The sequence below is a fragment of the Colobus angolensis genome, unplaced genomic scaffold (genome assembly GCF_000951035.1).
Source record: "Colobus angolensis palliatus isolate OR3802 unplaced genomic scaffold, Cang.pa_1.0 Scaffold19, whole genome shotgun sequence".
Classification (NCBI taxonomy): Eukaryota; Metazoa; Chordata; class Mammalia; order Primates; family Cercopithecidae; genus Colobus; species Colobus angolensis.
The window spans coordinates 12,632,269-12,653,417 of record NW_012115043.1 but is presented as its reverse complement, the minus strand read 5'-3'; the positions used below and the strand labels follow the sequence as shown (position 1 = coordinate 12,653,417).

General features: G+C 37.9%; 1 protein-coding gene across 5 annotated transcripts in view; it reads left to right on the top strand.

The window, feature by feature from the left end:
* Nucleotides 1-17,406, top strand: part of RNF111 (ring finger protein 111) — a 114,326-nt gene extending 96,920 nt beyond the window's left edge. For 3 of the 5 annotated variants that reach the window (XM_011940499.1, XM_011940498.1, XM_011940495.1), the window contains 7 exons: nucleotides 1,060-1,408; nucleotides 4,235-4,360; nucleotides 5,767-5,893; nucleotides 9,601-9,693; nucleotides 10,989-11,084; nucleotides 12,455-12,558; nucleotides 15,135-16,787. In XM_011940499.1, the coding sequence (XP_011795889.1) occupies nucleotides 1,060-1,408; nucleotides 4,235-4,360; nucleotides 5,767-5,893; nucleotides 9,601-9,693; nucleotides 10,989-11,084; nucleotides 12,455-12,558; nucleotides 15,135-15,252 (1,013 nt within the window). In that variant the 3' untranslated portion in view covers nucleotides 15,253-16,787. Of the gene's footprint in view, nucleotides 1-1,059; nucleotides 1,409-4,207; nucleotides 4,361-5,766; nucleotides 5,894-9,600; nucleotides 9,694-10,988; nucleotides 11,085-12,430; nucleotides 12,559-15,134 lie in introns of all 5 variants that reach the window. The other 2 variants (XM_011940496.1, XM_011940497.1) reach the window with 2 other exon arrangements.
* The last annotated feature ends 3,743 nt before the right edge of the window (nucleotides 17,407-21,149 follow it).

Genomic DNA, 21,149 nt, shown 5'->3' with positions numbered 1-21,149 from the left:
AAAAAAAAAAAAAAAAAAGAAACCCCATCACTACTAAAATACAAAAAAAATTTTGTATAGGGATGGTGGCGCATCCCTATAATTCCAGCTACTTGGGAGGCAGAGGCAAGAGAATCGCTTGAACCTGGGAGGCGGAGGTTGCATTGAGCTGAGATTGCACCATTGCATTCCAGCCTGGGCAACAAGAGTGAAACTCTGTCTCAAAAAAAAAATTTAGTGGTAGTGTGGGGGTAATCAGGGCTTCTTGTGTACTCTTTTTTTTTTTTGAGATGGAATCTCACTCTGTTGCCCAGGCTGGGGTGCAGTGGCATGTTCTCGGCTCACTGCAACCTCCACCTCCTAGGTTCAAGTGATTCTCCTGCCTTGGCCTCCTGAGTAGCTGGGATTACAGGTGTGCATCACCACGCCCAGCTAATTTTTGTATTTTTAGTAGAGACGGGCCTTCGCCATGTTGGCCAGACTGGTCTTGAACTCCTGGCCTCAGGTGATTCTGCTCACCTTGGCTTCCCCAAATGCTGGGATTACAGGTGTGAGTCATCGTGCCCGGCCCTTCCTGTGTACTCTTGATGGAAATATTAATTATGGCAACCTTTTGGAAAGGGTATTTTATCAACTGGCATCTAAATTTATTTTTTTATTTCTGTCCCACAACTACTTACAGCAATTTATGCTACAGAAATTATCTCTATGTATGTGTGTATACATGTATATAAATGAAAGAGTGAATGCAGGAGGGACCACATACACAGATATTTATCATAGCATTTGGATTTCTTTTTTATCAGTGGGGATTTTGTCGGTACATTTTGGTGTGTTCATATAATAGAATGTAGTGAAGCTGTGAGTGAAGTTAAATTGTAATATATATTGACATAAGATATCCAAGATTATTCTAAGAAGGGAGCAAGTTGCTTGAGCAGTTGCTTGAATACTTGATAAAGTATTCATAAAAATAAAATATCTACTAATATCTCTAAAAGTACAATAGGAATGTATAATAGCAATATATGTTCAATTGCATGGTGCCTGTGTAATATACTTGAAATATTTTTCTTGCAGATGCCTCTTTGACAAGGCCACTTCATCATCAAGCTTCTGCCTGCCCGCATTCTCATGGAAATCCCCCTCCTCAGACTCAGCCTCCACCTCAAGTGGATTATGTTATTCCTCATCCTGTACATGCTTTCCATTCTCAAATATCTTCTCATGCAACATCTCATCCTGTGGCACCCCCACCACCAACTCACTTAGCCAGTACAGCTGCACCAATCCCTCAGCATCTTCCTCCTACACACCAGCCAATATCGCACCATATTCCAGCCACAGCACCTCCAGCACAGCGCCTGCATCCTCATGAAGTGATGCAGAGGATGGAAGTTCAAAGGAGGAGGATGATGCAGCATCCAACGTATGTTTCACATTTTTAAAAAGAAAGTCAGGCTTGCTTTTTCTTCTACTTCCATTGGTCTTTACAACTCTGAGATCTAACTAGGCATGGTGGCATGCACTTGTAGTCACAGCTGCTTGGGAGGCTGAGTCAGGAAGGTTGCTTGAGCCCAGGAGTTTGAGTCCATGTGGGCAACACAGTGAAATACTGTTTTTTGTTGTTGTTTTCTTTTTTAAAAAAAAGAACAAAGAACAACAACAACAACCAAAAAAAAAAAAAAAACCACGAAGTCTTTAGAAATAATATAACTTGTAACTGTAAGTTGGGTGAGGCTCATGCCTGTAATCCCCAGTTGCTCAGGAGGCTGAGGCAGGAGGATAATTTGAGCCCAGGAAGTCAAAGCTGAGCTATGACTGTGTCACTACACTCTAGCTTAGTGATAGAGCAAGACCTTGTCTCCTTTAACAACAATAGAAAACAAAAGATAGGTGGCTGCAGTGACTCACACTTGTAATTTCAACACTTTGGGAGGGCAAGGCAGGAGGATCACATGAGCCCAGGAGTTTGAGACCAGCTTGGGCAACATAAAGGAGACCTCGTCTCTACAAAAAAAAGAAAGTAGCTGGGCGTAGTGGCATACTCCTGTGGTCCCAGCTACTCGGTAAGCTGAGATAAGAGGATTGCCTGAGCCCAGGGGGTCAAGGCTGGAGTGCAGTGGTGTGACCATAGTTCACTGTATCCTTGAACTCCTGTGCTTAAATGATCCTCCCATGATCATGCCACTGCACTGCAGCCTCGGTGACATAGCAAGAGCCTGTCTCTCCCTCTCTCCCCAAAAAAGTAACTATACTAAATCCTCAGTTCACTAAGAAATTGATTCTTTGCTAACCAGAATCTTCCCCTGCCTTTTCCTGAACTGTATGTGTTGAAAAAGCAAGTTTATACCAGATTATTTAGTAAAATCTGACCAGTTTTACCATGTGACCCAGGGTAATTTCTTTATGGAAACCAATTAAAAAAAATACCCAGACTGGTGTGATGTGAACTAATACTTTGTCTGTTTCTGCAATATCGCATAGTAAAAATCAGTGTCAAAATTGATGATTCTGAGGAACAAGATCTAAAGATATCAAAGATTTGAATGTTACTAGCCAGAGGGAAGAAAAGTATTAATAGAATTTTCAAAACCTGACAGTGAAAATACTGTACTTCAAATTATGAAAATCCTTTTTTTTTTCTTTTGAGTATTCAGGATCTGATTTTCATATTTAGAGCAGCAAACTCTATTGGTCTAATTCTGCCTACTGATTTTTGTAAACAAAATTTTATTGGAAAACAGCTGCAGTTTTTCAGTTACAAACAAACTGAAAAAGTGTCTATTGTTTGTGGCTGTTTCCACACTACAAAGACTGAGTAGTTATAACAGAGAACGTATGGCCTGTAGAGCTGAAAAAATTTCCTGTTTTATCCTTCACATAACCTGTTTGCCAAACTCTTGATCTAATTAATGATCCAGCTCTTGTGTAACTTTTTGCTTTAGTTCTGTCATTTAAGATTATATCCCAAATCTCTGGCTGTTGCTGCCTTTTATGTAGAAAATTGCCAATTTAAGAGTCTTATCCTGCAGTAACTGGCAAAATGTTGTTTAGAATAAACATGCAAAATCTGCAAATGTGTTAAAAAGTAATATAAAATTATTAGACTATAAAAATGAATCTTAGCTTGACATGGTGTCACACACCTGTAGTTCCAGCTACTCAGGTGGCTGAGGTGGGAGGATCACTTAAGCCCAGGAGTTCAGGGTTACATTGAGCTATCCTGGAGCAAGAGTCTGCCTCTTAAAAAATAAATAAATAAATAAATAAATAAACAAAAAAAAATGAATCCCTGAAATTAGGTTGGTTTTAGTGTCTTCTGTTAACTGAGTTCAGGAAGAGAAAATATAGTAAACTGGGATGCAGAATAAAAAGTATGAATGGAGGTTGGGTGTGGTGGCTCTCGCCTCTAATCCCAGCACTTTGGGAGGCCGAGGTGGGCGGGTCACAAGGTCAAGAGATGAGACCAGCCTGGCCAACATGGTGAAACCCGACCTCTACTAAAAATACAAAAATTAGCTGAGTGTGGTGGCATGCGCCTGAAGTCCCAGCTACTCGGGAGGCTGAGGCAGGAGAATCCCTTGAACCTGGGAGGCAGAGGTTGCAGTGAGCCCAGATCGCCACTGCACTCCAGCCTGGTGACAGAGCTAGACTTCCTCTCAAAAAAAAAAAGTATGAATGGAGCTAAATATAAGTTTCCTAGGTGTGTTAACATGTATTACATGTGTTTTGAAAAAAAAATGCACAAGGTTAACATTTTTGTCTCTTAAACTTTCATCCATTAAAATAGTTGAATGTCTTTGCAATATAAGAGTAAATGAAGCAAAATTAAGGTTTCAATTTGTCCTGCTTTAATGTTTATATAAAATAATTTATTTGTGCCTGCAATGTTTGCCTGGGGTATTTAATTTTTAAAAATTTTATTTCTATTCCTATTCTCCTATTTAAGATATCTCTTGTAAAGAAAGTATACAAGATAATGTTAAAATTACCTTTTTCCTTGTATGATATTTGAATTGGAAGCACTGGAATAAATGAACAATTAGAATTTGTGGAGGAGGTGATGGTTTCTTTCTTGATTTCTTAATAATTAAATAATTTTATGTATTTTTATAATGTATTGTTATAAAATTTATTTTATGACTCTAGATGTTTATAGTATTAATAGTAGGGTTTTTTTTTCTACATTAAGAAAAGAAATAACCAATTATTCAATTATTTCCAGTGGTCTTTTTGTGTTCTGTGTTTCCAGGCGGGCACACGAACGCCCCCCACCCCATCCACACAGGATGCACCCAAACTATGGTCATGGGCATCATATTCATGTGCCTCAGACTATGTCCTCACATCCTCGACAGGCTCCAGAGAGGTCTGCCTGGTCAGTATCTTGTTTAATTTCAAAACAATGCTTCACAGCTTGTGGCAGAACTATTGGAAGAGATGCCTTGTGATTGATTGCTTTGCAGAAGGGTGATGTGGAGAAACCTAATCCCCAGTTTAACTGTGAGACACTGCCTCTGGGCAGATAGCGGTTTGGAGAGGAAAGAATAGGAGCTGGGGCAGGGAACCATATCAAGCAGGAGTAGAACATTTTTTTTTAGGTGTTATTTTATGTGTATTGACAAATAATAATTGTATGTATTTTGGAGGCACAACATTATATTTCAATACATATATACATTGTGGAGTGATCAAATCAGGCTAATAGCATATGTATCACCTGAAATATTGATCATTTCTTTGTGGTGAGAAGATTTAAAATCTTGTCGCAGTTTTGAAATATATGGTACATTATTCTTCACTGTAGTCACCATGCTGTGCAGTAGAATATCAGAACTTACTCCTCCTAGCTGAAGCTTTGTACACATTGACCAGCATCTCCCCTTTCCTCATCCACGACTCCCCACCACCTCCCCAGCCTCTGATAAACAACATGCTGCTCTCTCCTGTGAGTTTAGGTTTTTTAGAGTTCCCATGTAAGTAAGAGGAGTGGACCTTTTATCCTGTTTTTCAGGGATACCACCAAAGTTAACTTCCTAGACTGATCCTACTTTTCACATCTTCTTTATCTGACCCCCACCTTTGTACTCCAATTTGCTTCACCACTCTCACCTGCCATTGACAAGGGAAATTCAGCCTTCATTCCAATTTTTTGTGGTCTTTCCTTGATAAATGAGGGCAGATTTTCATTACATTTTTTTTTCTGAATCCATTGTGTATGGGCATTCATTGAGATCTTGAACCACAATGACTTTTGAGGCAGAAAATAAAATGAGAATAAATAAATGAAGATTTAGCATTGAACAGTTTTACCCCTTCTAAAATTTTGTTTGCCCTTCTTTTATAAGATGTAGAAGAGTTTGCTATTCTAATTGTCCTTAATGTCAACAACCAAGAGATGATACCTAACAAACAAAAACCCAGAGAGCATCTGTAACATTCAGATACACCAAAAAAGTAAATTCTGTGTTGTATGCTCCTCAAGTAGAATCAGGCTTTTAACTTGGAAGGGACCTTTGTAGCCATATGTTTCTTTCCTTTGTAAGTTGTGAAACCAAGTACAAATGCTTTGCTCCTCATTGTCACAAAATTTAAAAATTGAGTTTTCAGTTCTAAAATAAATTTGAAATTATTAGTTAAATATTTTGGGCTAATTTATCTTTCCTCAGCTTTGTAAGCTAAGAAACCTTAGATTACTTTTTTAAGTGTAAACATAACTCCCCATGTCTGTTGATAAGAAAAGAAACCCTAAGGAGGATTAAACTGTTCTCATCCTTTTGTCAGGGAACTGGGAATTGAAGCTGGAGTGACTGCAGCTACTTACACACCTGGTGCGTTGCATCCTCACTTGGCCCATTATCACGCACCTCCTCGACTTCATCACTTACAATTAGGAGCTCTTCCTTTAATGGTAAAATGGAAAATTTTCAAAATTTTGACATGTTCTAAAAGTTCCTTTTCTAAATATTTTATTGGAAATATTTTACTATATTAGTTATCGGTGTTTTAATAGAATTTGAGAGTAATCTTGTTAGCTAAAAATTGTGCTATAAAAAGTTATTAGATGTATTAAAATCTGTGTATAATTTGCATCATAAAATGTACTCTTAATGTACAAAATGACAGAAAAGTGTGGGAATTTTTTGTATACCAAGGCACTCTTAATCCACTGTCGGAAGCATACTGTGCTTCAGTTATTTTGCCATAAGTGGTAATAGATCCATTCTGATGCAGTCATACGTTTCTTTTTTCTTTTTTTTTTTTTTTTTTTTCCATCAGAGTCTCATTCTGTCGCCTAGGCTGGAGTACAGTAGTATGATCTCAGCTCACTGCAACCTCCACCTCCTGGGTTCAAGTGATTCTCCTGCTTCAGCCTCCCAAGTAGCTGGGATTATAGGCACATGCCAGTATGCCTGGCTAATTTTAGTATAGAGATGGGGTTTCACCATTTGGCCAGGCTGGTCTCAAACTGCTGACTTCAAGTCATCTGCCCACCTCGGCCTCCCAAAGTGCTGGGATTACAGGCTTGAGCCAGGGCACCCAGCCTGATTTTCTAATCTGCAGAAAGATTATACTAATTCTTCACATCTTATTTAAGCAGGTTCAGATTTTTTAAAGTAAGTGCTAAAGAACAAGTTCAGCAAAACATACATTGCGTTAGCTATTTGTATTACATACTTGTTATATAAGTGGTACAGAAAAGGGAATAGTTTTGTGTTGTTGTGGGTAGAGGCACTGCAGGGAAGCTTTCAGAGAAGCTTTCTGGTACATGTGACTTCTAAGCAGACTGGATTTTGGAATGGTGCTCTTGCAGAGGTTACAGCATGTAAAGATGTAGCAAATAGCACAAACACTGGGAACTCCAAGTAAGCTAGTGTTTCTCATTTTAGGAGTGAGGTCAGGCAGCAGTGAGAAATAAAACTGTTCTACCGAGAAACTGGAACTCAGAAACCATTGAAGGGGAAATGTTCTGATCAAATTTATGATTTTAGAGTCATTTAATCAGATTATAGTTAGATCACCTCCTCAGTTGTATGGAAAAATAGATTTAAATGTGGGAAACCAGGTAGGACATTATAGTAGAAGAGGTAAATATTGATGAGTGCCTGAAGGAAAGCAATCGTAGTTGGCATAAAAATGATGAGACACATTTAAGAGATATTTAGGGTTTGGGTGAAGGGGCTAGGTGAGTTAGGTCTTGGATGTACTAAATCTAAATCAAAGTTGAATGTCCAATAGGAAGTTAAGCTTATGATCTGGATTTCCAAAGATACTTGGGTTAAAGATGTGTTTTGATCTCTCAGTATATGGAGGTAATGAATCCATGGAAGAGGATTAGGTGTTCAGGAAAAATGTGCATAGTGACAAGAGGGTGAAAAAACCTTACAGAATGACAATACTGTATTTAAATGATAATACTATGCCTCGCACAAAGGATTCTGAGAACTGGCTTGAAAAGTTGAGAAACAGAGTTAAAATAATATCAGAAAGTACAGTACCCTTGAAATATCAGAAAGTAAAGTACCCTTGAACAATGTGGAGGTTGGGTTGCTGACCCTCCTCACAGTTGAAAATCAGAGTATAACTTTTGAGTTCCTAAAACTTTAACTACTAATAGTCTATTGTTGATCGAAAGCCTTACTGCTAAAATAAACAGTTGATCAACACATATTTTGTATGTTATACGTACTTGATAATCTACAATAGATAGTGATAGTTTACAATAAAGTAGAGAAAAAATGTTAAGAAAATTATAAGGAAGGGAAAATATATTTACTGTTCGTTAAATGAAGGTGGATCATTATAAAGGTCTCCATCCTCATTGTCTTCATGCATTTGACGTTAGAGTGGTTATTGGTCTTTTGTGTCAGAATGGTTCAGTAATGGTGAGTGATGTAGATGGGGCACCGCTTAGGTTACGGATGATAAGGAAGTGAAAACATGGAGACGGTGAATATAGACTTCTTGCTTTATAAGCTTGGCTGTGAAAGGAAAGTGAAGGAAAGCCCTGTTTGGTTGGCAATAATTCCAGGATTAGTAGAGAATTTAGGTTTGGAGAAACTTAAGGTATTTTTAGGTTTAAGACAGAAAACCATTAGAGAGGAATTGTTTGAAGATACTGAAGGGAGGCTTGGTGGGGAGTAGTTAAGTAAGCATGACCCAGGGTGAACAGGTGAAGGTAGGAGCAGGTGATAAGGATTGAGTTTGAATAGGAGAAAAGCTGATCCATAAAGGCTGGAGGAACGAGACTAGGGAGGAGAGGCTTTTCAGGGTAAGTGAAGATTTAGATAATTTGGGATGCAGGAGTTCCTTTCTGATTTCTTTGAAGATGTTTAGGAGGTTGGGTTATCTGCTGAGTAGTAATGATCTTGGTTATAAAAGTTGTAAATAATTTAAGTTATACACTATTGAAGGTTAAAAGTTATTGCTTACTTATTTTAAATTGTTTTCCACATATGAAGTGTCTGTTAAACCTATAAATTCTGCTTAAAGTATGTTGTGATTCATTGTAGGCTAATTAAAAAGTTATATTGGAGATTTATTTTTAAAGATGGAAGAATGGTGCTGTATCTCTGAATTGCCCTTTCCTAATACTCTCAATATGCGTGGCAGTTATGATCTATACAGTTGCTGCAAACACTGAGTTAGCAAATATGGGAGCCTTGCAAGCCTCTGTCCACAACAATCAGTGTATAACCTTTTTTTATGTGTGTTTCTGCTTAAAGACAACTTTAAAAAATATTGTAGAATCGTTGACATTGAACTTATAGCCAACAACACTGTAACTCATACCTGAATGAAACATATTCTCTCCATAAGGTGTATCACAGCCTTCTTTGCTTAGGAACACTAGACAGCACTTTAACTTTATGCTTGGGTGCCATTTTAAACAACACAATCACCAACAAAAAGTACAGAACTGAAAAACATGGCACTAAACAGACTGCAAACAAGACACTGGTTTATAGTAGGAGCTCAAATACGGCAGAGCCCTGTTCTACCTCAGCTGAGAACAGAGTTGCATGTTGGGCAACTCCAATTTTTTGCCTCCGGGCATATCCACAAATGACTCTGAAAGCACAAGTGTTGATTATGGGGTTACAAGTAAATTTTAGCCTGTGGGTCAGTTGACACATACGTAATCCATAAATAATGAAGATTGACTATACCTAACAAAAAATTAGAAAACAGTGTTAAAACTTTCCCTAATATAATCAAGCAAAAAAGGCATAGGGTACTTTGGCTGTTAGGAAGCTTAACAGAAGTGAAGTAAAAAACTTATCTTGAAGTGAAATTTTGTTGGAAAATTGTGTGCATTTTTTGTTGTTGTTTTAACAAAGCTCTCTGAAATTGACAGGATCTTAAGACAATTTTACTCTTTTCAAGTTTGAGCTACTAAGAGCATCAGGCTTAAGTTTGGGCATTTTGGAGAGTTAGATTATATTTTAAGGTTATAAACCTGTTACAGAATGCTTAGTTGGAGTTATGTATTCTTATTGAAGTTGAATTTTATGAGCAGTTGAATTGAAAACATTGAAGGTCTTGAATTATTCAATGTTAACAGTAAATCACAAGTCTATTCTTAATTGATTTAGCCTATCTCTTCTGTTGAAATAGGTTCCTGATATGGCAGGTTATCCTCACATCCGTTACATTTCATCAGGATTGGATGGAACATCATTCAGAGGTCCTTTCAGGGGCAATTTTGAGGTATGTAATAAAATAAATGAATATGTTTGTCGTAGTATCTTTAATGCAGAAAGAGGATATATACACTATTATACACAATTGCGTAGGACTGCTACAGTGACTGGGAATCACAAGGCAGTAAAATATGTGATTTTCTGATGTTGCTTCTGGGAGTTACAGAAATATTTGTAAGTAATATTAATCGTAGGGTCAAAAGTTACCCAAGTATTTAAAGATGAGCCAATGAAAATAATATAGAAGAATATAAAAATGTATTAATATAAATGTCAGATAAATAACTATACCATTAAATGTGATAGGGAACCTAATGTTTTTGACTCAGCTAAATTTTTAGAGAAATTGGTAGAGAAAAAAAAACCTAAGTAATTCCCTTTGTAGCTAAATGTCTTGTTTGAATTTTCAGGAAGAACAAATCATTCGAATGTGATTTAAAGTTTGGTTGTGGTTTTTTTTATTTGTTTGTTGTTTGTTTGTTTGTTTTTTAGACGGAGTCTTGCTCTGTCACCCAGACTGAAGTGCAGTTGCGCAATCTCAGCTCACTGCAACCTCCGCCTCCTGGGTTCAAGCGATTCTCCTGCCTCAGCCTCCTGAGTAGCTGGGATTACAGGCGCCCGCCACCACAGCCGGCTAATTTTTGTATTTTTAGTAGAGACAGGGTTTCGCCATGTTGGCCAGGCTGCTCTCGAACTTCTGACCTCAAGTGATCCACCCACCTTGGCCTCCCAAAGTACTGGGATTACAGGCGCAAGCCACCGCACCCAGCCCCTGTTGTGTTTTTTTATGTCAGTTTGGAAGTTGGAGTCAGTGTGACTTAGAACTATTGTTGATTTGGTTCCTTAATTTACTAGAATGATTTCATCTTCTCCATGCATACATACATACTGACTCATGTAGTACCATGTGGTAACATTGTTGTAATTTATAAAGATAACTTTTGCTGTACCATTTCAGTTGGCTGAGGAAAACATTATAAACAACCATTTGCCTTACTATGTATGAGAAACATTAAGCCAGGCATGGTGGCTCACACCTGTAATCTCAGCACTTTGGGAGGCCGATGTGGGAGGATCACTTGAAGCCAGGAGTTTGAGACCAGCCTGGACAACATATAAACTTTTATATATATACTTATATATAAATATATAAATAACTAGTTGTCATATGTAAGTTTTTTTGAACACCGTATTTATATTGCAAGTTTCTAAGTATGGAAGTTTATTTCTCTTACAATGTTGACAATACTGTTCAAGGAATAATCATCTTGGCTTTTACCACTCACTATTCTTCACTTTCAGGAACTGATTCATTTGGAAGAAAGATTAGGAAATGTCAATCGTGGAGCATCCCAGGGGACAATTGAAAGATGTACATATCCACATAAATATAAGAAGGTAAGAATTTATTCAGTGAAGCTTCTAGAGTGTTACTGAAATGCATAAATGTGATATATGCCTTTTTTGAATTTGTAGATTCTAGCAATGACATTTTTATTGAAGTAATGCATACATATTGTTTAAAAATTTTGGAAAATATAAAAAATATATACTGTGCAGTTTCTTACTCTGCGGACCCTAGTCCTTCTTCCCAGAAGTGAAATCATAGTTAAGGTTTTAGATATTCTTCCAGATACTTTTTAGCATTTTCTAATAATGTACATATGTATATATATTTTTTGTCTACTTGAAAAAAAAAAAAAAGATGGTAACCACATAGTTTGCAGATTGCCTTTTATGCCATATCAGCTCCCACAGATCATCCTTATTATTTTTAATAGCTTATACAGAATTGCATCATATGGCAGTACTGTAATTTTTTTAACTAGCAATTTATTTTGACGGACATTTTATTGATGTATATTTCTTCCACTCTGCCCTTAGTTGCTTGTATAGCATTGTTACGGAGTAGACGTGTTAAATACGTGTCTTAAAGCAAACAGTGCTGAATACCAATGGTCCCCAACGTTTTTGGCACCAGGGAACAGTTTCCATGGAAGACAATTTTTCGTGGATAGGTGGCAGAGGGGGTAGTTTCAGAATGAAACTATTCCACCTCAGATCATCAGGAATTAGATTCTCCTAAGGAGCATGCAACCTAGATCCCTCACATGCACAGTTTACAACAGGTTGTAAGAGAATCTAATGCTGCCGCTGATCTGACAGGATGCAGAGCTCCGGCAGTGATGCTTGCTCACCTGCCACTCACCTCCTGCTGTGCACCCGGGTACTGGTTTGCAGCCCAGGGGTTGGAGACTCCTTTATACTATGTAGAGAATAATCATAAAGTGTGAAAATTACTATTCTTTGTATTTTTCATCTATTTTCAAAGAGTATTGAGGTATTACCAGTACATTCAAGTTTTCAACTGTCCAAGCTAAATACTCTAACTAATGTTAATTTAAATGGATGTTATTTGAAACATTCACTAGTAAAATAAAACTTATTTATCTATGCTCATGGTAGGATAAAAATAGAGTTTATTTTGTTTATCATTCTCATTGTGGATTAAAAGTAATAGCTTTCAAATTAATGAGTTTCTGGTAAATTTGATTTTGCTTTTGATCCCAATTATTAGAGGGTCTTAAAAATATACTTAATTGATGATAGTCACTTAATTCATCCATTTATTTATGACAGTCTTACCTGGGAAGAAAGTGCAGGTGAATATGTGGTTTTGTTTTGTTTTTCAAATAAACACAGACTTTACTCAGTTGTTCAATAATGTCATCTCTACTAATAAGGTAACAACTGATTGGTTCTCACAGAGGAAACTGCACTGCAAACAAGATGGGGAAGAAGGGACTGAGGAAGACACAGAGGAAAAATGTACTATCTGTTTGTCTGTTTTAGAGGAAGGTGAAGATGTGAGGTAACTAGAAATTAATTATCTAAAATCCATTGTCAAAACTGTACATGGGATTCTATTTGAAAAGTAAATTACACCAGGCATGATGGCTCACACCTGTAATCCCAGCACTTTTTGAGGCCAAGGCCAGAGGCTGTCTTGAGACCAGGAGTTTGAGGCCAACCTGGGCAACATAACAAGACTCTGTTTCTACAAAAAAGAAAAATAGTACAATTATTTGCATGTGATGGTGTGCACCTGCAATCCCAGCTACTCAGGAGGCTAAGGCAGGAGGATGACTCAAGCCTAGGGGTTTGAGGCTACAGTTGAGCTTTGAGCACACCACACTGCACTCCAGCTTGGGCAACAGAGTGAGACCCTGTCTCCGAAAAAAAGGATAAAAGTAAACTGGAAACCACATAAAGATTACTTTTGGCATATACTGTTACCAATCTGTCCATAAGAGCCCTGGAGTTAGTAGTATGTTACGTACTACTAACTCCTTTTAACCTACCTATTAAACGGTAGCACAGTATTAAGTATATATAACAATTATTCCATGAAAACAATATTACTCACCTTTAATCTGTTATGTACTGGTAGAACTGGCTTCATCTAGTGAGTGAAACAATAAAAGATTAAAGTCTCTGTGTTACCAGTGTGGGAGTGGGAAATATACTGCCTATTTTAGGGCCACACAAGGTTTGGCCGGGGAAATTTTGTAGTCAAAATTGTCTTCTGTAAATCTTGTAGAAATGAGAATTTGAGAGGTTTTGGAGGTCCTAGAAAGTTATTATGTGTTCTTCAAAACTTGAAACGGATCCACATTAGCCTAATGCAGTTTGTTTTACAGCATCTTTTTTTTTTTTTTTTTTTTTCTTTTTCCTTTTCTGGGAGATGGTCTCTTCCTGTTGTCCAGGCTGGAGTGCTGGGGAGCAATCTCAGCTCACTACAACCTCCACCTCCTGAGCTGAAGCGCTCCACCCGCCTCAGCCTCCCAAAGTGCTGGGATTACAGGCATAAGCCACGGCACTCGGCTATAGCGTCTTTTATAAACTGGTTTTGTCCTAAAATTTCTTCTAAACTAGTAGGACTATTCCCTTTTCGCACCTTTGTTGTTTAGCAAATGTTAGTATGTTAACCCTAATATTAATTTTAGGCATTTTATTTGTATAATCGCTTAAGTAATTGTTTTCTTCCTATTCTTTTTTTTAATGTTAACATAATGCCATATGAAACAGGTTCTATATCATATATAACAGAACCGTGTAGTAATATTATTGCCCTAATTTATAAGGATAATTTTGTCATACCTCTTCAGTTGGCTGAGAAAAAAATTATTGTCTACCATATGACAAATAAGGTTATTTGCACATGATATTTCTAATGAAGGTTTATAAATTTGGAACTTAATGCTTTTACAGTATTGACAATACTCTTCAAGGAATAATTGGGAAACTTTTTAAAGCTACTATTTTAAGAAGATATTAGGAAGTCTGAAAAGTGTATAAAAACTCTTTAACGAGGCCGGGCGCGGTGGCTCAAGCCTGTAATCCCAGCACTTTGGGAGGCCGAGATGGGCGGATCACGAGGTCAGGAGATCGAGACCATCCTGGCTAACACAGTGAAACTCCGTCTCTACTAAAAAAATACAAAAAACTAGCCCAGCGAGGTGGCGGGCGCCTGTAGTCCCAGCTACTAGGGAGGCTGAGGCAGGAGAATGGCATAAACCCAGGAGGCGGAGCTTGCAGTGAGCTGAGATCCGGCCACTGCACTCCAGCCTGGGTGACAGAGCGAGAGTCCGTCTCAAAAAAACAAAAAACAAAAAACTCTTTAACAGTTGCAAGAAGTGGAAATGGACACAAGTCAGTAACTTTTATCCCACTGTTAACACTCAGAATTAATGTTACCCTATCTTGCTTGGAGGCTTTATTTCTCAATTTGTAATTGGTAATTTGGCATGATGTAAACAAACTAAAATCATTACATCTCCTTTTAACCTACCTGTTAAACAGTAGCACAGTATTAAGTGTATATAACAATTATTCCATGAAAACAGTATTACTCACTTTTAATCAGTTATGTACTTAAGTTTATGTATAAAGATTATACTAAGACATTTCTTAGTGAGGAAATTGTGGTTACTATATATTTGTCACATGAATTCTAATGTTTTTGAGAGAGAATTAAATGAGGTAATATATATTTGAGATAATATGTATTTTTAAAGGGCATTACAAATACAGTGATGATTTGATATTTAAAAATATATTTGCAATATTATGTGACAGGTAACACACTACTAACTCCAGGGCATTGGCATTTCTTGTACCAAAACAAAACTGGAATAATTGCCAGTGTAATTTGTGTTCTTACAATTTTTAAGATTTTATGTAATTTGATCCTGTAGCTTTGAAAGTTGATTATCTTGATCATTTATATATTATATTGCCCAGAGTGCTAATTTAATCTGTCTTTTATAGAAGAGAAAGATGCTTAGTAACTTCAAAACATTATTGAATTATTACATATATAATTTGTTTACCATGTGCAATTATCATAAAATTAATTTTTGCTTTTTGTTTTCTTGCCAATAATAGACGTCTTCCATGTATGCACCTTTTCCACCAAGTGTGTGTTGACCAGTGGTTGATTACCAATAAGAAGTGCCCCATATGCAGAGTGGACATTGAGGCCCAGCTCCCAAGTGAAAGTTGACACCATGTTTCAGAACTCTTGCCCTCCCTCTCATTCCCATCCTTCCTGGTACTGCAGTCAACCAAAGATGGCATGACTTACCTGCGCAGATTTGGAAGCATTGAACTTAGAGTGCTGGCTCTGCTATATGGTACAACTAATGCTAGACCTACAGTTTATGTATACAGTTGATTTTCATGTATTTATAAAAGCTTTTTTTTCTAGATTTGACATTTTTCTGTATCATTTTACTGTATTTTTGCATGGTTCCTTGTATTGCATTTCTTTGCACATATTATGGGCTTGTGACCCTAAACTTGCAGGCAAGATTAGCTGCTTTAGTAAGTAGAATTTTGTGGTCTTTTTGTTTTTTACATAGTACCAAGCCTAGATAATTATGAATTTTTTATCCATTACTAACCTTTAATTTAATCAATCATGTACTTTAGTTTAATGTATAAAGATCCTCTAGAAAATGATAATATTGTGTATTAAGACATTCCTTAATTAGGACAAAATGGCTGCTGTATATTTACTATATGGAGTTCTGAGTTAAATACCATCCTTAATACTGGGAACAGAATACAACCCATATTAAATCAGATGCAGGTGGTAGTCACATCACCAGAGTGATCAGTATAAATTTTCTTGGTGTATCGTTTTCCTTTCAACACAGTGCAGATACGAGTTGAATATTGATATCATACATTTAGACTGCTGTTCTGATTGCATTTATCTTTTTCCTACATCATTTAGAATATTATTTCCCTGATTCAGTTTTTGCTGCTGTGAAACAGCTCTGATGAACACTAAATATTAATTTCAATTAGCTAGATTGTACATACTTGCAGATTTAACAAAATTTTAGGGAAATTGAAAAAGACATGTAGAATTTGTTGTCTTCTGCTAAGCACGAAAAGTTAAGATATCTGCTTACACTGATTTTGTAGACACATTAAGTCAAGATTTGGAATTTAAGTCATTGGCAGGTATCTGTGCATTCATAGAACTTCTAAAGGTCCCAGGATCACTTTTAAGGGATTTTTATTAGTTTAAAGATTATAAATAAAGTCAGCTGAATCTACATGTCTCTTGTTTTATTTCTCTCTAAACTTGAAAACAGTAAATCTGCAGATACTGTGAGGCACAAATTATACTGTCAACCTACTGTTGCTATGGTTATATACTCCCACTTCATACATTACCAAGAGTCGATCACTGATTTAAAATTTTTAATTTCTATAGTTAAGATTTACTGCATAATATAGAATATAAAGTTAAGTTAACATACTAACATTTCTCCTTTGGAGGAAGTTTTAATCTACTTCAGGATGCATATTATTATCAAGATACTTTCATATACAGGATAGCCTAATTTTATTTGTTTAAATATGCTTAATATGCCCCAGATTGCAAATGCATCCAGTCAGTAATATGACTGTCTGTATGTGGAGGACATGTTCCCATGGATCATATGTGAAGATGTCAATAAGCTTGCATTAAGCCACCTGCTTTGTAAGTGGATTGATTAATAAATAACTTATATTTCTATTGTCTTTGTGTTTCATAATTAGTTTTTATAAAAACAGTTTACATTAAACATCTCCGAATTCAAAAATAGTGATCTCACTCAAATTGACATTTGCATAATTTGACATTTATGTTCGTTCAGTTATGACTACTTGCCCTTTTCTTCATATTAGTAAATGTTACACTGTCATAGTTGTCATTGTTAACGTGCTTCAACATAGTATGTGTGTAGATGGACGATGGATTTAAAGAGCATACCTTACGATTAAACCGAGGTTATAGGAGGTCAGGGGAGAGTGAAGGACTGAGTGACCTATGGCTGCCATCTTACTGGGGAAAAGAGCAAGTAGCCTGGCTTCCTTTAAGTAAGTAGCCTGTAATGGACGTAGTACTTTGCCACTGGAATACCCCGGGTCTGTGCCAAGGGATTGAAGAAGTGTAAGATGGGAGAACTGTATGTCATGGAGTCCTCTTGATGTTCCCCCAAATACAAGTAAAGCACAGGTGGATTTCTCTATTTTTTGAATATTACATCAGATTCAGATGCACGACTACCTGTTGACTTGTTTTATAATTGCTACTGATTTTTTTAATGTAGGCAAAGCTTCATTACTTTGAAATTTATTTAATAAAAGTGTGACATAAACCTGAATTGTTAATATAGGAGCTTATTAAGCTACCACCATTAGGTACCGGAAAATGTGATAAGTAGTGAAGAAAGTAAGGAAGAAAATGACTCTGAACATTTTGACTTTTTGTGCTTTGTTTTGGTGTCTTCCATATCCTGCTGCATCTTATATGTCAAAATGAACGTTTCAGTGATAGCTGTCCAAATACATAAAAACTAAAATTCTTTTGTCAGCAAGTCTTTATTTTTATTGTTGTTAACATGCAAATGATAAACTGATAATTTGAAACTTTTTTCTTACTCCTGTGACTTTATTTTAGCTGCTAGCACACTTCAGCATTTGAACCGTAACAGCTAACTTAGAGAAAACTACTTCTGTTTTAAAAGCTGTTATTTGTTCATTCCTGTAATCCCAGCACCTTGGGAGGCTGAGGTGGGTGGATCATGAGGTCAGGAGATCGAGACCATCCTGGCTAACATGGTGAAACCCCGTCTCTACTAAAAATACAAAAAATTAGCTGGTCATGTGGTGGCGGGCGCCTGTAGTCTCAGCTACTCTGGAGGCTGAGGCAGGAGAATGGCGTGATCCTGGGAGGCGGAGCTTGCAGTGAGCGGAGATGGCGCCACTGCACTCTAGCCTGGGCAACAGAGGGAGAATCCCTCTCAAAAAAACAAAAAACTGTTACTTGTAACTAGTCGAATCACTAAAATTAAAATACAAGCTCTTGAGGACATTTTGTTATTAGTGTTTCATGAATGGGAATAGTTTAAATCTGTAGAAAATACATCCTGGTTTCTAACTTTCAGAACCTCTGGGAACACAGTATATGTGTGTCACATACACACACACACACATATATATACACACACACACTATGTTGTTATGTATATTTGTTGGTGGTGGTTTTGAGACAAAGTCTCCATCTGTTGCCTAGACTGGAGTACAGTGGTGCAATCTCAGCTCAGTGAAACCTCCACCTCCTGAGTTCAAGTGATTCTTGTGCCTCAGTCTCCAGAGTAGCTGGGATCATAGGTGCGTGCCACCACATCACCATGGCCGGCCAGTATATATATTTATTGAAAACTTCACGTGTCACAATATTGAATATGTCATTTTCTCTCAGTCATAGCTTTTCTCTTAAGAATTACATACAATGCTGGGGGTGGTGACTCACACCTGTAATCCCAGCACTTTGGGAGAGTGAGGCAGGTGGATCACTCGAGGTCAGGAGTTTGAGCCTAGCCTGGCCAAACCCCATTTCTACTAAAAAAAAATACCAAAATTAGCTGGGCATGATGGAGCGTGCCTGTAGTCCCAGCTACTTGGGAAGCTGAGGCAGGAGAGTTGCTTCAACCTGGGAGGCAGAGGTTGCAGTGAGCTGAGATTGCACCATTGCACTCAGTTTTGGTGACAGAGCAAGACTGTCTCTCAAAAAACCAGTCTCTCCCCAAAGTTTTATCTGTTGTTATGCAATAATTTTCACTATGTAACCCCAAAACTTAGTGGTTTACACATCAAACATCTCAGTTGCTGTGGATCAGGCACTCAGGAACAGCCTGGTTTTGCATTTCTACTTCTGGGTCTCTCATGAAGTTATAATCAAGGTCAAGGTGACTGTTGGGGCTGCAGTCATCTTTTTTTTTTTTTTTTTTTTGAGACAGTCTCACCCTGTCACCCAGACTGGAGTGCAGTGACGTGATCTCAGCTCACTGCACACTCTGCCTCCCAGGTTCAAGCTATTCTCCTCCCTCAGCCTCCCAAGTAGCTGGGATTATGGGTACACGCCACCTCACCTAGCTAATTTTTGTATTTTTAATAGAGATGGTGTTTCACCATGTTGGCCAGGCTGGTCTGGAACTCCTGATCTCAGATGATCCACCCACCTTGGCCTCCCAAAGTGCTGGGAGTACAGGTGTGAGCCACTGCACCTGGTTGATCTTTTTTTTTTTTTTTTTTAACCTTTTTAAAATCCACCCTTCTGCACACTGTTGGGCTACAGTCACCTGAAGGCATCACTGGGTCTGGACAATCCATTTCTAAGATTGCTGAGTCCCCAGGCTGTTGACAGGCAGCCTCACTTCCTCAGTGGCTACTGAGAGAGTTCACTTCTTTGCTACAGGAGCCTCTCCAGAGAGCTGCTGGAATGTCTTTACAACAGGGTAGCTTGTTTTATCCAGAACTAATGATCCCAGAGAAAGCCAGGAGGAAGCCACATGCCACTTTTTGACCTAGTCTCAGAAGTTACACTTTGTCCTTTCTGCCACATTCTATTTGTTAGAAATGAGAGTCACTAAGGGCAGGCTGTACTCAAGGTGGCGAACTAAGTTGCACCATTTGAAGAAAGGTATAGCCAAGGATTTGTGTACAAATTTTGAAAACATTCTTATTCCATATGTCAAGACCCACCTTCAAACATGTAAACTTCTGTGGGCAAAAATTCTTTTTTTTTTGAGTGCAGGGGTGCAATCTCAGCTCACTGCAACCTCCGTCTCTCAGGTTCAAGCGATTCTCCTGTCTCAGCCTCCCGAGTAGCTGGGATTACTCATGCCTGCCACCACACCCGGCTAATTATTTTTATTTTTTAGTGAAGACGGGGTTTCACCATGTTGGCCAGGCTTGTCTCGAACTCCTGACCTCAAGTGATTGTGGCAAACATTCTGTCAGAATGGCCTCCGTGCTTCCTAAGGCTTTCGATTACATCTGATCCATAGTTCAGCACCAGATGATTTCTTGTGCCTGCAGGAGATAACCAAATGCCAAAACATCTCCTTGAAATGACGAAGGCAACTTGAATTTCCCATATGAAAAATCTACCAGGGTAACAGGGAGAATTCAGTTTACAAATGATCAGAAATCACAGATACTGTGCTGTTTTCTTAAACTGTGATTCCCCTGTGACACCAAGATGATAAGACTATTCCAGCAAACAAAAAGCTTATTTGGTGCAAGGACTGGGAATACCCCCAGGTAAGTGTACTTGTTACCTGTTTAGTAACAAACCATCCCCAAACTGAGTGGTTTATAAAACACATTTATTTATTCACAGTTGCGTGATTTGGGCAGTGCGGGGCAGGCATAGCTCATCTTTCACTGTGGTATGACGTTTTCCTTATGTGGCTACATTCAGCTCAAGTTCTACTGAGACCGAGTGTCCATGTGACCTCACCTTGTGTATCTGATGCGTTAGCTGGGGTGGTTAGGACAGGTGATAATGCACTGGGCATTTCTCTCAATGTCATCTCTATAAAGGAATAGCTTAAGTCTCTTTATGGTGGTGACGCAGGACTCCGAGGGAGAAATAAACTGCTTCGAAGACCCAATCCCGTTACTAAAACAGCATCTCTTCTATCACATTCTGTTGGTTAAAGCAAATAATAAGGCTAGCCCAAATTTAAAGAGAGAAAATAGATTACACCTGTTCACAGAAGACACAGAAAAAAATAAAATAAAAATGGCACTCTTTAATCCACCACAGTGAGGTAAAACAAGTCTCATCGTTTTGTTAGAATATCTAGTACAAGCTTTCTGAACACATTTACTTTCCCACCCAAACCAAAGCTTTGCATATAGAGAAGCCCATGTGGCAAAATGAATTATGTTCTCAGAGGAATCAGCAGTGAAGGAACTTTTGGTTTCCCAGGGTGTTTTTTTTTTTTTTTTTTTGAGACAGTCTTGCTCTGTCACCCAAGCTGGAGTGCAGATCTTGGCTCACTGCAAGCTCCACTCCCAGGTTCACGCCATTCTCCTGCCTCAGCCTCC